Source organism: Lepidochelys kempii, chromosome 5 (assembly GCF_965140285.1).
Source record: "Lepidochelys kempii isolate rLepKem1 chromosome 5, rLepKem1.hap1, whole genome shotgun sequence".
NCBI lineage: Eukaryota > Metazoa > Chordata > Testudines > Cheloniidae > Lepidochelys > Lepidochelys kempii.
Genome location: NC_136384.1, coordinates 111,962,045 through 111,980,630, shown reverse-complemented (window position 1 = coordinate 111,980,630; position 18,586 = coordinate 111,962,045). Strand labels below are relative to the sequence as shown.

At 38.9% G+C, this 18,586-nt stretch overlaps 1 protein-coding gene across 1 annotated transcript in view; it reads right to left on the bottom strand.

Annotated features, from left to right (window-relative positions):
• ADAMTSL1 (ADAMTS like 1) overlaps window positions 1–18,586 on the bottom strand; it is a 268,482-nt gene that overhangs the window by 115,917 nt on the left and 133,979 nt on the right. Inside the window, exons 13-14 of the mRNA XM_073345470.2 lie at window positions 15,668–15,752; window positions 5,532–5,833 (exon numbers count right to left, since the gene is read on the bottom strand). Coding sequence (XP_073201571.1) covers window positions 5,532–5,833; window positions 15,668–15,752 — 387 coding nt within the window. The remainder of the gene's footprint in view (window positions 1–5,531; window positions 5,834–15,667; window positions 15,753–18,586) is intronic.

Below are 18,586 nucleotides of genomic sequence, written 5' to 3'. Positions count from 1 at the left end.
ATGACAGTTTCTCTCTGTCTCCCATTACCCAAGTGTAAAATGGGGATATTAGTACTTCCCTGTCTCACAAGGATGTAGTGAGGTTTAAGTAATTAATGTATGTGAAGTGCTCAGATATTGCTGTGATAAGCACCAGAGAAAAACCTACATTTAAGAAAAATCCACGTAAACTAATTTACTCTTTGAGCCCCTTGAACTGGTCCAATACAAGGATTCACGTAAGTTCATGATTTGCCTATGCTACCTAGATAACCCAACCTTCAGTAATTCAAGGGAAATCTGAGCACACTTTCTATAATCATGACTTCACTTAACTGGGAAAAGTTTAACTAGACTTGTCCTTGAATAACTGGTCCACCATCACCACAACAGTAATCTGTTTTCCAAAACACCCCAACCCCTCTGAAGATGACAACCTTCACAAAAAAGTGTTTGACAGGCTTGAGTAACTATGGGAAAGCAGCCAGAATAATATTACTGTGTGTATAAACAGAACCTGCAATACGCTGTATTATTTTTGAAGCTAAAACTGATGCCACTAGGAAAAAAACAGCACAATATTATTCACCAATATGCAACAACTTACAATAGTGCTTCTGGAGTGCAGTTTGTTCAAAGACATAGATCTTCCTATTCATGAATCTATTGGTCCTGCTTCTCTGTCCTCTGCCCCCAACATACACTGCAGGCTAGGGTGGTGATAGCCTCATAAAGCACAGCTCCATAGTATGCAAGGGATATAGACATGAGTGGGCTGCTAGAGTGCTGCACATGCCTATACCAGGTGTGCACAGGACTCCAGGAGCTATGTCATTCCCAGGTGTTCAGGTTGCAGCCACAGAGAATCAGAGTAAGGGGAGAGGGAAGGGAATCCACCTCTTACTGAATATTTACATCACGTGGGACACTACTGAAATCCCCAAAGTCAGCCAATATCATTGTGGGGTTTTTCCCCCTACCAGATGGCCCAGAGAATGGTATTTATAAACACAATATTTTATTAGACACTTAGAATAGCCCCCAAAGATGGTTCTATTTGATTTTTAAAAATAAAACAATAGAGTATTTGAGTGAGTAAAACAAATGTCAGTGATTTATGTGTACGAAGGGAAACCAAACAAATTCCCTACATGTTCCCTATCTTTAAATGTTCAATAACTTTCTAACCAGGTCACTTTTCTGCTGAATGCATTATTATATGCTCTAAAGGGAACACTGTTTTGACCATCCAAGGGTCTTACAAATATTGGCTGAATAGTAAAGCATCATTGTGCTCAGGACACTGGGCAGTCCTTTGGGGTGGTTTCTTGTACAGACTTAACTGTACAGAGTGTGTTACGTGAAAACAACAATCAAGGTGAGAAGGGGCTTCCAATCAATGCGGATGGAAACCAAAGAAAATGGTTTCTACCACCTCCTATGAAATGAAACCAATGAGTTTCACAAAGATATCTGACAACTGGCTAGAGATAGGCCTGGACCACAACCGTGATAGGAAACACCTTCAAATGTTCAGATGTGGATTTTGCAGCTAAAGTCCATCTCTCCTATTTACTTTGATCTGGTAGCTTCAGTACCTCTTTGTGGCTTCCCCAGGTAGGAGTTTCACAAATAAATTGCTGTCTAATGTTATATGCAACATAAAAGTGTTAGCATTTTCACTGTGCTTGCCTTGGATTTGTAATCCACAAGTGGTCTAATCCTGAAAGTGCTGAGTCTAATCCCTCTCCCCAACCCTCACTACAACTGAGGAGTCTCTACAGTTCTCAGGATCAGTCTCTTAGGCTACTCTTTACCTTACAGTATTTTTTTTTAAACTTCCACGCCCTGTTTCTCTCTCCTCCTTGCTTATTCAGTCCATCTAAATTGTCTCTCAGTGTATGTCCAGTAGTTTTATTGTCTATCCTGCCAGGATACAGCCCCACTCATTAGAAAGCATACTAACTTTTGAAGAGATTCCAGATTTTATTTCAAAACAGTTATGTCAATGGAGGGTGAAGTGTTTGAAATTTATTACTAAACATCCCCTATCCACATGCTTTAACACTGACAGCAGGTTTCAGAGGGGTAGTTTGTTTGTATTTTGCTGCAACAGGCCATTGCAAATCTAAAGTCATGTCAACATCAAAATATTTAGCATGAACTGCAGACATATGAAGTAGCATGTTCAATTACAGTTGACTGGCAATGCCAACAGAATGTTTAAATTAATATTCCAACATATACACTATCATAACAGATGTAGCCAAATATTCAAGATGTGTTGCATGCAGTCTCAAAACCTTCCAACAATTATCCAAGATAGGAACAGACTCAGGTATTATTTATTGCTTGTATTTGCCATCTAAGCGGCCTACAAGCCAACAGCATTATGATAACTTTGTAACTTGCACCGTACAACTTCTAGGGTTAAAGCCTCCCCCGGCTCCACAGACAAATATGGTGGCAGAAGGGGCATAAGAAGTCAAAATGCAGTGTGGAAACTGTGGCGCTCATGATGTGGACTGGACACAACATCTAGTCATAGTGCATAAACTTGAACTTTCATTTCCCTCCACTTCTAATATGATGGGACAGGCACCAGAGCCACAGGGGTCATGATTATTCAAGCAGGGAGCATGGCTAGCACTCAGTCCAGCAGACATGATTTCTGCCACTATCAGCAAGTGCAAACAGCAAATAAAGGTCACAGCACAGTATGCTGGCCCTATTGTTAACACCTTGCCCGATGACTGCTGGATGTCTCTTGCCTGCCCTGTACATATCTGGCTCCAGTCTGCCTGCACTTTGCTGCCACAGGGAGTATTTGGATTTGGCCTTGGGAAATAAAAAAATCTCTACCTTTCTAACGAAAATGAAGAATTCTCAAAGGAACACATTGCAAACTCAATTTTTTTTAAAAAAAATTGTTTTTATCGCTATGCATGAAAAGCTGATTTCTCAATATAAATGTTATAGGCTCAATTCACTAGTGTGATCCTACTGATTTGAGTTACCACAGTAGCACAAAGGAGATGGAAACCTGGTTTAACTGGCACTAGGGAGACTCTCCGAATATAGGGGACTTCCAGTGGCACGGAACCACCATAGTGGCTCCAACACAGCCTGCCATCTTGTCTGCCAGTATAACTGTTGTGGAAAACAGGGGTGGTGGCTAAGAAGCCCATGAGTTCATCTAGTCCTTGGCTGCCAGACTGACTCCTGAAGGCTATGGTCAGAGGGTACAGCCTGTAGTAACTTGTGCCAGGAACCAAATAGTCTTCTGGCTTTCCCCAGTATCAGGGGAACATAAAGGTGGCTCAGAACAACTTTTGCCTGCCCACCCCTCCCCACAATCTCACACTTAGTGTGTTTCAGCAGGCTAAAATAAACTGTCCCGATATTTTGGGTAGGCCAATGCATGTAATTGAAGACAAGTGTTAAATCAATACAAGAACCATTGCTTAAGTCCTCCAATATTCTTCTTCCATTACCTGTCAGAAACTGTGCTGCAAAGTACAAATAAAAAGTAAGAAAAGGCTGCTCCTTCCACTTTCCAGAGGACACTTGTTTGAGGTTCACTTCTAAATATTATTTATCACACAACATTTCACCATAATGAAGCTGTCCTGCTTCAAACTGTTTTCTTTCAAAATACCTATTAATTCATGCATGGGAAATTAAAATGTAACAGGGTGCAAGGATGGGACATGAATCTAAGAAGTTTAAATTCACTTTCAATATACCATCAAATGGGATTTTCTATGTTTATATCTACCAGAATCGCATAATTGTTACATGATATTTGATGACAGCTCTGGGAAATGCAGCCACTAACGGCAGACGAAATTACTCACTAGTTCCTTCTGGTTGCTACCTCTCCAAGGTGAAAGGTTACTTCTATGTCTATCCAATTTCATCTCCTGAGAGTACAAAACCAATAAAATTAGCTTGACCTGTCTTGCATCTGTAGCTACAAAAATTTTGATTTAGAATTTATTTCTTAATCTGGCCTATTTTTGGTTGACCAGATAACAAACAAATAAATAAATAAGTAAGTAAATCTCCCAACTAACCATCTTTGTCGATAATCCAAAGATCTTAAATTGGTAAAGTGTTTCTGTCATAATAATTTACGTACGTTCTATGTGAAAATGTCTACGTATATATATACACTGTATGTATTGAAATGATTTCCTTTTAGTTCAAGGGGACATTGCTTGAGCTAGTCAAGATTCCAGGTTCAAAACACAAGCATTACAAATCATTATTGGCCAGTCAGACTCAAAATACAGTGGTTGCTATTAAAAAGTCAGTGTTTGCCACTAGTCAACATGCACTGGTAAAATTAGTTATAATTAGAGCAGGAAATAATGGTGGTAATTGTTAGAAAACTGTATGTTAACAGCAATCAAATGCCAACTACTGTAGCCAGCAATATATAAGCACTTTGTGATATGCTTTGCATTATAGAATCACTGAATATCAGGGTTGGAAAGGACCTCAGGAGGTCATCTAGTCCAACCCCCTGCTCAAAGCAGGATCAATCCCCAATTTTTGCCCAGATCCCTAAATGACCCCCTCAAGGGTTGAACTCACAACCCTAGGTTTAGCAGGTCAAACCACTGAGCTATCCCTCCACCCTTTTCTATCTTCTGGAACCTTTTTCTATTGTATTTGACTGCTGGAGGATCAATATTTAGCCAATCATTAAACTTCAACCCACTATTGACCTCTTTCCAATTCTACAACATCATTCCTATTTAATATATAAAATTGATTCTTTTGGCCATATTTTTTATCTGCATTCTTTTGTAAATGGCCTGAAAATTGCCTTTAAAAGGGCAGCAGCTGGGAAAGCCTAGGATTTTAAACAATTGCAATGGGAAAATTTTTCAGAACCAATTGGACAAAAGGTAGCATAAACTCAAATTAATACTATACAATGTGTAAATAATTATCATAATAGGCATAACCTTTGACTTTCATCAACTTTTAGACTTTCCAAATGCCAAGCCTGTTAAGCTTTAGGCAATCAAATGTTTGGCTATTTTTGCCATATGTTTTCTTTTTGCACTGGGATCCAAGCTAACGTCAGATTGTACTGTAAGCTACAGAAACCAGCTGAGCCCCCAGTAGTTCAGTAAGCAAATGCATCTGCAGTGGCAGAATTATTTGGTTTTGTATGTGTGTGCATATATGACCATATCAAGAGACAAGCACAGAAAATGATGCTAGTTCATCTCACTAGGCTGCTTTATGTTATTCTTCCTTGTGTGAATAAAAAATGTAAGTCATCAAGAAAGAAATGTAAACAGCAGTATTAGCTGCATTAATCATTCACAGCTGAGAGCATGAGCATGGCATTTGATATTCAATGGGCCCAAATGGGAAATACATGTAGTTTATTCTTAATAGCTTCCCATTGAAGCCTTTTTTATTCTTCAAACAGACGTAGCAAAGCCATCTTTTAGACAGTGCGCATTGCAAAGCACCGTATACCGGAAAAGGGGAAAGCAAATTAACCAGAGCAAAAAGCAAATTGCCCTCACCTCCTCCACAGGATTCTGAGCATTCCGTAAAGCCCTCGTATTCCCAGTCATAGAGTTCATCAAAATCCTGGAGGCCCCCATAGATCAGTTCGGTTTCCTCAGGGTTAGATTCAGCAGCCTCCCCACTGCAGGGGCCGCCGTAACAGGCTCGTTGTGATGCAGGTTTGGGACCTTCACATTCGTCAATTGGCAGGTCAGCCACAGACTGAGAGAAAGACAGGAGCACCTGACATTTCACTGGCCGCACCTGGCTGCCCACCCCACAGGTGACACTACAGGCAGACCAGGCCTCAGGAATAAACCTATGGTAAGCAAGAGAGAGGGCAAAGTAAGCAGCAATGTCCAAGATAAGTGGGCAGCATCCCTTGTCCAGTGGTTGCAGAAAACATCATGATTTGTCTGGGAAACGAGTGCTTCATCTCATCATACAAGTACTTCTGTAAAGTGCTCATCACAGCCATGCATCTTGGACACCTTACGGTTCTTAGGGCAAAACTCAGTATAATCCTAACGTCTCTCTCACCCCCTTTCTCTCTCCTCTAATCAACACACACAACATTCAGAATCCCAGATGTGAGAAATGAAAGACACCTATTACATCACCTAGTCAATTTATACTTAAATAGATAAAATACACAAGCAGACAAAGAAAGAAATACTGTGTTACAGCATCCTGGAGCCCTTTGGAAATGGGAGACGCTATATAAATACCGTCTATTATTATATAATTTCACCATGCTTAGCAGCTGATAAGGCAAATACTGGAAATAACTTCAGGAATTTATATTTTTTGTCCAGCTTCCTAGACCCAACTTTTACATTATGAGTTCTAGGTCCTTTCTTCTTCTCTTTCCCTCCCGCTCTTTCAGAGGACTCACTCACTCACTCTCTCTTTCAAGGGACCCACTATTAAGAAGAGAAGGGAAAACTGGACAGCCCTTGGTGACCTTGTTCTGTTATGACTGACCTTATAGTGTCTGTTGTTACTGAATGGCTGGAACACAGTTGACATTATGGAGTCCAGCTGTGGGAAAGTCTGAAGGATGCCACTGTCTGCCACCCCCCAGAGGGCGTCTCTGTATTAGTGGCACTGACTAGTCCGTAAAAGGGGAGAGTTAGGATCAAAAGTGGAATACTTGACAAAGAAAAATATGAGTTAAAAATAAATGGTTCTTTTAAAGAAAGCCATGTACTTGTTCCTTTTAGGTGCAGACACCACACAGCCTTCTCCTATTACAAGAGTTTCCTAGGCTCCTTGCAAAATGACCTATCCTGTATTTAAAAGAGGCAGTGTATTTTCCTATAGGATTTCTTAGTTGCTGCTGTTGGGCATAGTGCACAGGACCCATTTCAGCCGAAAAGATTTTTGCTGTACCATTTAGTATTTATGCAAGGTTCATAAAAATGTAATAAATACAGCAAGCCAAACCGTGCACATTGGTAAGTTGAATAAACCCAGAGTAGCGTCATTGACTTCAATAGATTTACTCTGGATTGATGAGAGTTTGGTTCATTGGTTCTGTAACATATACCTAACAAACCTTGATGAAAATATAGTTTAAGGAAATGTGGAAATTAAAACAAAAACAACATAGAACATGAATTTGTAAGGCAATAAATAACAGTGGGCCAAATGTTCAAAGGTCCCATCATCCAGCCTTCAGTTTGCACATACAATCAGTTGCATGTGCAAGTGAATAGTGCTTGTATGTGAAAACCCAGCTGTGCATGCCAATTAGATACACATCCATTTACCTACTTTGTGTATATTAGCACTATTTGCATATGTAGGCTTTTGCATGCAGAAATAATTGCACCTGCCAAATTGTGGACACCAGAATTTTTTTGAAAACAGGTCCTCATTAAATTCAATTTTAATTTTTCCAGACTCATATTCAAAACACAAGATGACAGCTCTCTTGTTGTCTCATGTGGTATGATGCATAGTATTTTATCTCTCTCCCTCTTAGTTTAGATAGCATGATCTCAGATCTTCTATAATTATGTAAGGGAATTTATTTAAAAATTCAACATGATTGGCACTCAGAATGTGGCTTTCCAGCCAAAGATCATCTCATTTATAAAAACAACATAATGGACTTTGCTATTTTAAACAGATATTGGTGGTGAGAACATCCATACTTTGTTCTGTCATGAAATGATCACATTAATTTAACTTCAAAACTCTCTAGAGGGCAGCTGAGCAGCAGTGCATACTTTGCTTTGTGAAAGTAGCTGCAGGAAAACTGGTGAAGTGGGAGGCTGAAACATAGAGCCTAATCCAAGACTCACAGTTAACTCATGACTTCAGTGGACACTGGATGAGACCCACATAAAGGTGACCAGATGTCCTGATTTTATAGAGACAGTCCTGATATTCGGGGCTTTTTCTTATATAGGCGCCTATTACCCCCGCACTCCGTCCCGATTTTGCACACTTGGTATCTGGTCACCCTAGACCCACAGCTGGCCCTGTTGTCTTTATGGGGAAATCCAGACCATTCTGTATGACTGTAAGTACATGGGTGCTGCTCCTTGAGAATCTGCGTATCCAGGTATATTATGAAGAATCAGAATGAATACTGACTGACAGAACATACATGATCTAAGGTGCAGGGTGAAAACCTCTTTTCCCTTTCCTCACTGCCACTCCTCTATCTGTTCCATTATGCTTCCTTTTGTTCCTTTCTTAAGATACCATTTACATTTTTTAAAATCCTCTTTGGGTTACTCTGGGGTTCAGCTTTAAGATCTGGGTGCTCAGAACCTTTGAAAAATCACAGGTGTCAATTTAGGCACCCAAAAAATCAAGATACCCCAAAGCAGTGGCTACTTTTAGTGACTTGCCCAAGGTCCCAGAAGGTGTCTGCAATAGACCCACGTCTCCTGACTGCCAGACCTGCACTTAACCCCAATACCTCCTCTCCTTCTCAATACGTGGCACTCTTCCCCTAAAGTACTGAACTAATGCCACAGCATTATCACAAAGAGCACTGTGCACTTGGATGAGATGTTCAGATGAGACATAAAACAAGATCACGATCACTTGTCATTCAAGATCCCAAGGCTCCATTTGCCTGGAATAGCCCAAACACACTGGTCAAATGCCAATCTGGGTAATTACATTCTTCCCTACATGTTCCTTGCAGTTTCAATTGAATGTAATATTTTTCTTCACGTTGTATCACACCATTTTGTAGACTCAGTGTTTAGTGTTAAACATTTACTGTTTTTCTCCCCAGTAGTGGATACAGCAATCTGATATACAGTATGTACATACTATACACGTTAACTCCCTAAGGCACTGTGGGATCCTTCTAAATGAAAAGACACAAACATTATCTAATGTTAGTTTAACACATGTATGATCTTTTATGCAGCTGCACTTACAGCTTAATTGGATATGATTAAACCCCAATATGGGAAGAAGTTTTCCCTGCTTTTGTTTCTTCTTCTGTTTCCTGAAATTGATGGAGAAAAGCACTGACAGACTGGTCCTGTTGGTAATATTTGTGTGTGTCATTACTGCCATCTTGCTCAGTCAATATATTTGGCAAAAAAAATTAAAAAATCATATATTTAGTATTTTTAGTCTATGTTGGAACAACTTTTAGTTCACTTTTAACTTGCTAATTAGTCAATTTCTATGTATAAATATCTAAAAGATGCACTATTTTAATAGGAAAAATTGAATAAACTATATATGAATGTTTGCATACACAAAAATCTTATTTAAGAATGTGAAATAGTGCTTAGGTGACTCTGGTACACTGATCTTTCTGCCTATGTGAAATTCCCTGTGGGTTCTGTTCACACAGATGCATGTCAGGAATTTCCTTTTGTTTCTTACTGAATCAGCCCCATCACTAAGCTGGTGCCATCTGGCATCCAGATATTATTGTTTACCCTCTGTTTTTTATGGCTCACACCAGGTTTATTTATAGCAACGTTAAAAGCTGGGTATCAGGTTAACATAGAAAAGTGTTTTTAAGAGTTACACAGCAAAAAACCCAGCTTCCCAACAAAACCAATCTGATTAAAAATAGAGCACCCCATACCTTTTCAGTCATGTCTGCGGCTCTTTCTGACTCTGGCTGTCATAGCGTGTTGGTGTAAAACTGAGCCCCAGTGAAAGAGCTCTCACATAGATATAAATATCCCTCATGTACGATTTTCTCGAGAGTGGTGAATGACCATTCCCCACATGGGTAATGTTAGATACATTATATATGTAATGACAAAGGAGCACAAAGACTTCTAGAACTATAGTTTTAATAACCATTATGTGATTTTCTTTTCATTCTAGGTTCATTCATATAAAAGGTGTCTAACTCATTATTAATTATTATTATTATTACATTAGTATTTCAGGAGCATGGCGAAAAGAAATCCTATGGCCTGTGTTATGCATAGGCTTGGAAGGATTAGATGCTTATTGGTAAATGTAGATAAACATCAATTTCACCATACAAAAAAAATATTTCCATCTATAATAATAGAAATTTACTGATAGGCAGAGTATGAAAAATGATACTTGAGAGCTAGGAGTTTGATGTAAGGATATTTACTTTCTATATTTTGACATGTGATGTTGACAATTTGTGTTTTAAAGGTTATAAAACTAACTTTTGAATCTCAGCATCTACGGTCACAAAAAAACTACTCAAATTCCAAGCCCAGAAAGAACGATTGTGATCACCTAGTCTGACTTCCTATACAACACAGACCATAGAACTGTCCCCAAATCATCCCTAGATCAGATCTTTTAGAAAAACATCCTATCTTGATTTAAAAATTGTCAGTTGATAGAGAACTTATCACAACCCTTGGCAAATTGTTCCAATGGCTAATTACCCACACTGTCAAGAATATATATGCCTAATTTTCAGTCTGAGTTTGTCTAGCTTCAACTTCCAGCCCTTTGATTATGTTATACCTTTGTCCGCTAGATTGAAGAGCCCATTATAAAATAGTTGTTCCCCACGCAGATACGCATAGACTGTAATCAAGTCACCCCTTAACCTTCTAGTTGCTGAACTAAACAGATTGAGCTCTTTGAGTCTATCACTATCAGGCATGTTTTGTAATCTTTTAATCATCCTCATGGGTCTTCTCTGAGCCTCTCCCATTTATTAACATCCTATTTGAATTGGGAGCACCAGAGCTGGCTGTCTGATCTACCCCCATTGTTCTACCGCCTACCCCCACCCCCAATTATTTCCTGAAACGGTGAAAATTTAAATAAACAAAAACAAATGGTTAAAACCCATAACTTTGTGCATCTATGATAACTTAAATTGATAATAAAAATACTTCTAAATAAACATTGAAATCAAATTCTGCCAAGCCTAATTATGCAGGAGGTAAGACTAGATGATCATAATGGTCCCTTTTGGCCTTACATTCTATGAATCAATCAGACAGCTAGGTCCCATTATGCTAGATAGTGTATGCATATGAAATTTTTAAAAAAGAGTCACTGCTCCTAGAATCTTACAAATTTAGCATTGATCACAGACAACAAGAGGATACAACAAACAAATGGAAGGGATGTAACTGTGAAACACCCATGTTTAATATAATGCCACAGTCACAATGCACCAGCTGACCAGACATTGCTATGTGTCTGGTAGGCAATCAGGACAGAAGTAAATTTTATGACTGATGATGTAGTGGCTTTATGGACTTTTATGGGATGGCATAGTAGAAAGAGTGAAGGTGCTTGGGGGAAATTGGATTAACTGGCGACAATGGCTGGCATTATTTACAAAACAGAGGCAGGAGTTGATGGCTTCATAGCATATTAGAGATGACAGAAGCTATCTTGTCAAATATATTGAAAGAATTACTATTTATTCACAATTAATCATGGGCTGGTACAATGTAGGCAGGAACATCTCATGGACATGGAATGGATGAACAGAGCAGTCTGACTGGCTGAAGAGACTTCCAATCCTTATAACGGTCTTCAAGAAAACACAGCCATCAAAACTGTATAGTCTCTTCACCAACCAGATCACTACACTTCCAAATCTGCCACTCAATTGAATAACAGGGGCTTCTGTTTTAAAAACCATTCCCCTTCTCTTTCTCCCTCTATGCACTTCTTCTCCTCCCCTCCTTTCCTAATGAAAAGCGAAGAGGGGCTCCAAAGGAGAAGCCAACAGGCCTGCTCTCCTGAGCTGAGCCGGGGGGCTTCAACGGAGAAGTCAACAAACTTTCTCAGATGAAGTCCTGCTCCTGGAGCTCAGCTGAATGGAGTGGAATAAGATGGATGGCTTCCTTTTGGAAGCCCTCCTCCTCTCCCTGCCATATGAATAAGAGATGGTGAGGTAAAACTGCAGCATTTTTGGAGCTATTTTGTACAATGTTTACAATGAGTTGACATGTTAAAACAGAACTGTATCTCTTAGGTGGATGAATTTTCATAGATATATGATCATATTTCAGTGGTTCAAATTCAGAGCTGGTATAAGAGGCTGGAACTCCATTCACCGTCTTATACCAGTGCTGTATTTGGCCCAACGTCTAAAAATGTGTCTTTCCCCATCCCACTACCCTACCCAATAAATTCAAGAATAAGGGCAACAATACTCCAGTGGGTGCTAAAATATGCACACTCTGGATATGCTGTGGCACATGATTCTAGCTTGTGTCTCAGTATACTCAAGAGGTGTGTATACTGACTGTCAGATTCACTCTCATGTATTATTGGGTACTTAACAACGAATGTTTATGTTGGTATTTTTTTTGTAATTCCTGTGTGTTAAACTCTGACAAGTGACTGTATAAAACCAGCAGTTTACAGCATCTCAACAAGTCCACAGTAAATTTTCCTCAGTTTTGTTTTCGTAACTCCAGCCCAGCAAACCCAGCTTGGGATCTGAAGGTTAAGATTTGCTCCTTCTGCCTCATGTACCACCAGATAGGGACCCAAACTAAAACCCAAGATTTGGACATCTCTGCTTGTAGAAGATTGAATATGGATGGACCTTTTGCAACGTTGTCTCACATCTATTAATCACCATTAATAAAAACTCTGTGGTAGGATCTTATTTAATAACTGTGTTGATTACGCAAGGGCCATAAAAGAAACCTGCCCACTCTCCCAGAGTGTTCTACTTTTTGTAAAAGTGTTCTACATTTTACTCCTGTGCTGGCTCTGCAGGGCTAATAGGAGTAAAATGTAGAACACTTCACCCTTGTTTCTAGCATAAGCTCAGAATGGTGCGCCATTGATGTTCCACATGGGACAGGATCTGCCTATGCAGATCTCTTTGCAGGATCGGGACCTTAATTTGGTCACTAAAGTGAGCAAATATGACTCTACATACACACCAAGAGCAGATCTGTTCTGTAAGAAGGTATCATAACCACACTTTAAATATTATAAAATTCTTAGCTTCCTTTCATCTTATAACCCAAGCCCTGTTTTTATATCATGGATCATATACTCATTTTTTCTCCAGAGTATTTTGAAAAGACCTCTTCAGTATTTTCTCTGCAATTCATTCACCTTTTGCTAAGATCCAGCCATGCTGCAGTTCACAAATCCCTCATGTTAATATTAAAAAAAGAATGTAATAATATATAAAACAAATTAACATTTTTTAAAGCAATGTCAAAATTAAATTCTCAAAATTCAGCTTAGAACTGTGGTCAATAGGCTAAGATCACAGCCTCCTCCCTTCGTCACTTTCCAGCAGAAATGTGGGCTGCATTTCAAATCATCATCATATTTCAGTTTAAGCAATATGATTCCTTTTTTATAAATTTGCTGACAATACAGCATTTTCATTATGCTTTTAGAGAGTAAATATAGTTTGTTAAATACATATTTAGAGAAGTGGTTTAATATGGTAGAAAAAAAATAAAAGCTGGAAGAAATCACCAACTGTTCTCCACAAGTTAAAAAAGATTCAAATAGGTTCATGTGTTTTTCTGGATCTTGTCTACGCATGAACAAACTGAACATATGAAGCACATAAAAGACTATGTATACACGTCACCATATTACATGCTACAGCTGGAACTCATCTGTATATCGGGGAGATGGGGTAAAATAATTATTGTCTTGAGCACAATATTATACATTTCCTTTGCTTTATACCAGTACTCCAACTATAATCTACTTCAGTTTGGATTAACTGTGCCAGAACTGCAATTTTACTCCATGAAGGATAACATTTATGAGCCTAATAGATGGCTGTAGTTACGGTGGAAGGAGCCATGTGTTTAACTGCACCATTCTGATTAAAACTATCAAGAATTTATTATAAATACACATTTACCACTGTTCCCATGTCAAATAAAATAAAAATGCAACATGCTCATTATGTATTAGTAATTTCTCTAAAGAAGCTTCCTTTTCATAGCAATTTAATTGTCCTAAAGATGTTTAATTGTCAATAAACAGATTGTCTAAGAGACTGTAATTTATTAAACATCTTGAGCACAATTACATTGCTATGAGAAGGAAGCGGCGGTGGAAGTAATGGGATAAATGTGGGCAGTCTCAGCAGGGCCACAAAACTTCTTGAGAGAAATTACAAATACCATAATGAGCATGCTTCCTTCTCTCCCGCCCCCCATCCCGCCACACTGGAACGGTGGTAAATGTGTGTTTCTGATGGTTTTAAAAACCACTCATAATCCCATATTTATTACTGTATTCCTACTGTGAATAAATACCACACATACAGTATGCTGTAGTTCAATCTGGCTGAAGCATATCTCTTATTGTGGCTCTAACTTTGTGTGCATCACGAACTTGCTGGGATCAGATTCCTGCAATCAAAATTCCTACTGGTTTTACTAGGAATGCAGGTACTCAATTGAAGAGAAAGTATTTAGCATTTTTATCTCCCTTTTTAGGTTCTTGTTGAAATGTTTTGTTTTAATTTTGCAGCATTAGCTGTAACTGCATATTTTCCTTTAGTTACACTGCTAATTTTTCCACAGAAGCATTACAAGCACGAATAGGAACAAAATATCTGTGTGGTTTAGAATGCAAAAAATGCATAGATTTAGAAAAAAAGGCATAGGGACATTCATTCAGGGAATCCTGTGTTCTGACTTTTAATTTATGGATGTAGCCCAATCTGCTGTTCAAATGTGCCTGCCTCATGATGCAGGGATACTACCTGGTCACTGGGGAACAAGGTGTTAACCAAGATCAACTTTGCATAGGCACTATGGGGAAGAACTATAAACTAGATGCTCGGAAGACTAAGGGGAAGAACCCCTGTAGGGGTGACAGGATTGGGTTAAACCCTAAGGCTGTAGAGTTTTCTGATTTATTTTCTGCTTATGGTAATTAATTTCACTTGCTACTGTTGCATTAGCCCTTGAGGAAAAAAGCCCTTGCTGGATGCTTCTGTATTTTTCTCTGCTAAGTCATTTCACTATCTTACAGGGCTAATCCTGCAGCCTTTCCACACAGAGCTCCCACTGAAATCAAGAAGGAGTTTGCATGTGAAAGGACTGTAGGATCTGTAAAGAATGTGATTGAACATCATTAGTTTTAAAGTGATGCTGGTCATTGGTCCAACCTGTACTTTCCCAAATCTATTGTGTTGTGTCCACTTGAGAGGAAGGATGGTCCAGTGGTTAGGGCATTAGCTTGGGAGACCTGGGCTCAAGGTCTGCTGTGCCACTGACTTCCTCTCTGACCTTGGATAAGTCACTTAACTTCTCTGTGATTTAGTTCTCTACCTGTAAAACAGGGATAATAGTGCTGCCCGACCTCACAGGGATGTTGTGAGGATAAAAAAAAGACTGTGAGATGCTCAGATAGCATGGTAATGAGGGTCATACAAGTACCATAGACAGACAGACTTTCCACACAGTATTATTTTAAATGCCCTAAAATAAACGGCATCATGATTATAAGTTTGCTTGAATTCAGTCTAAATCTTCAATGTACACCATACTCCTGTACTCAGTTTCTCCAGCTCTTATCTAGAGCCTGATACAACTTCCACTAAAGCCCATTAATTTCATCAGGATTTGAATAAGGCCCTTCTTTCCTAATGAAAGAACCAAATACGATTCAAGGTAGAGTATTATTTTAATGCAGGCCCTGAATCCTGATCTGACCATAGCGTGTTTTCAACAAATTATGTTTTAAGACTTACGATGGTTCTTCAGACACCATTGCTCCTTCTTCCAGCTCTTGTGCCTGCTTGTACCATGGCAGTTTAGCTTCCACAGGAAGTTTCTCTAGAGAACATACACAGGCACATGAAAACAAAAACCATATAGCTATGCACACTGCTTTGTTTCCGTAAGTGACTATATCTGCATTTCTGTAATGTTCTCGTGTGTATGGATGTACATGTGCATACTGAGCAGCACAGAAGGGGCAAGGGAGAGAAGAGACACTCCACTATGGTACAGAATATATAGTCTATAAAGAAATATAGAGTTTCTGTGAAGAAAGAGAGTTTGTTTTTATAATGCTAGAATGGCAAATTAAATGCCATTTTAGAGGAAAGCCAAGTGGTCTGCACAGGTGGGCACTTTAGCAAAGTATTTTTCAAAAACTCTTCTAACATCCAGGGGGAGAATCAGATTTTCATCTACACTGCAGAGCTGCAATATTCATGATGGCTGTTTTGGCTTTGAGTTCTGTATTTGCACAATAACTGCACTGCCAATAATTGTACTTCCCACACGGAGACAAATAATTGGAAATTGCAGTGTATCAAATTCATCTGCTCAAGTAACAAAGGGGGAAGTCCATTTTTGTGCAGGGGGCCAGTCCAGGCCTAGGCATGAATTAACCTCACATAAGCCCTCAAACTCAGGCTTATTAGGAGCCTAAGTAATACATAAGCCCTTGCAAAGAAGGCACCCCAAAAGACTTTCCACGGAGTGTGTGTGTGTGGGGGGGGGGGGGGGGAGGGGTGAAGCAATCTCCATATTAACATTGTTGCTGACTCTAACCTTGCATAGCCCTGTGTGTATCCTTAAATTTTACAGCCTCATAAAGTACATTAAATTCACTTTTGATAGATTATGACATTGAAGAAAATCCACATCTGATGAGTGATACTGCAAGAAATAGAGAATCCAGAGTGAAATAGTTCAGTGATGTTCTCTGACTCTAAGCTTATCAGTTCATCAGCTATGTGGATTTAAAAAAATGGGTTGGATATTTTTTCTGTCATTTTTGATAGAAAACAGTACAGATGCTTTTTATTCTCCAAGATCTGCACTAAATATAATAAGTTGCTTTTGGGGAAAAAAAAAAGTCCACGTTATGAGCCAAATTCTACTTTCACAGCAGTGTGAATTCGGAGTATCTGCATTGAAGTCAATGGAGCTGTTCTGGTTTTAGAGAGCAAATTTGGCATAATTTCTCTGAAATCAGCTCTGCATTTCTTCTGAGTAATTTGTGTCAGGATTAGGAAAAAACAGATGAAAATACAAAGAGTGGCATTCAGCCCTATACAGAGAACCAGTGCAGGGTCTATGTACCATCTGAGTTCCATTGAAGCCTTTTGGGTTTAAGTGGCAGACACACCTCAAGCTGGCCTGCCGCAGAGAATTAATTTCACCCCAAATACATGAGAATTTTCAGGAACTTGGTGCATACACTGGAATTTTTGCATAAACATGCAAACTACTGAAACCGTCAGTAGCAACATTAGCAATGTACAGGGATCATAACTTGCCATTTGATTTCACAGCTACTGCAGCTTCAGCTGAGCAATACAAAGATTTTTGGGAGTAAACCAGTGGCTGGGAAGAAAGGGTGCCGTAACAGTTATTATGCCTTCACTTCCAGAAATAGCAGGCCAGGATTCTACTCTGATATATTTATTAGTGACATTTAAAGATGAATATGTGCCCGCACAGCTTTTAGTTTACCGCATTTGTTATCCAAAATATGTAAGAGATATTTTTATTTATATACCATATAGCTTATTTTTTTGAGGTTTGGAAAACCAGATCTTACTCTTTTGCTTTCCTTTTTGAATGCAAAGTCTTGTAAAAAGCAGTTTGTGCTCTTCTACACAGCTGACTGCAAAGTGACTTTTATTTTAACCTTTCCTTGTTATATGTTGGTGGGGAGAAGTAGGTAAAATCAGTTCCAATAAACTGAACTGTAAAAAAAAAAAACACTTCTGTATTAGAGATGTTCACTTTTATTAAATAACTTGTTACAAATAATGAAACAAAACCAATTTCTAAAGTAATTTAGTGAAGAAACCAAGACTTTGGAGATAAAACAAAAGCCCCCTGCTTTTACAATAGATTCATGTTTTTAGCCTAATACAAACTCTTAAACTCTATGCCTTGTGTTGTGCAGGAGGACAACTATATGAACACAAAACCAACAAGGAGTCCGGTGGTACCTTAAAGACTAACAGATTTATTTGGGCATAAGCTTTCATAGGTAAAAAAACCCCACTTTTCAGATGCATAGCATGCAGAGCCACTGAAGAAGTGGGTTTTTTACCCACGAAAGCTTATGCCCAAATAAATCTGTTAGTCTTTAGGTGCCACCAGACTCCTCGTTGTTTTTGTGGATACAGACTAACACGGCTACCCCTCTGATATATGAACATCCTTCCTAGCATTAAAAAACACAAATCACTATTTAACTTAGGGATATCTTAAATTTTCCCTAGGATTGTCCAGTACATTATGACACACCTAAGAGCTTTAATGAGCTAAGAGTGGGATAAGTTACAGCAACTGCATACCCTTCATTTTTATTTAGCAGACGTATATTAAGATAAAGACTTGCTCTATATTTTTTTCTTATAGTCTTGACCAGCCATAATCACTGATTTTCTGCCCTGTGGTAATCCATTTTCAGCATAAAGAAAAGGAGGACTTGTGGCACCTTAGAGACTAACCAATTTATTTGAGCATAAGCTTTCGTGAGCTACAGCTCACTTCATCGGATGCATTGGATGCTGTAGCTCACGAAAGCTCATGCTCAAACAAATTGGTTAGTCTCTAAGGTGCCACAAGTCCTCCTTTTCTTTTTGTGAATACAGACTAACACGGCTGTTACTCTGAAACCTGTCATTTTCAGAATG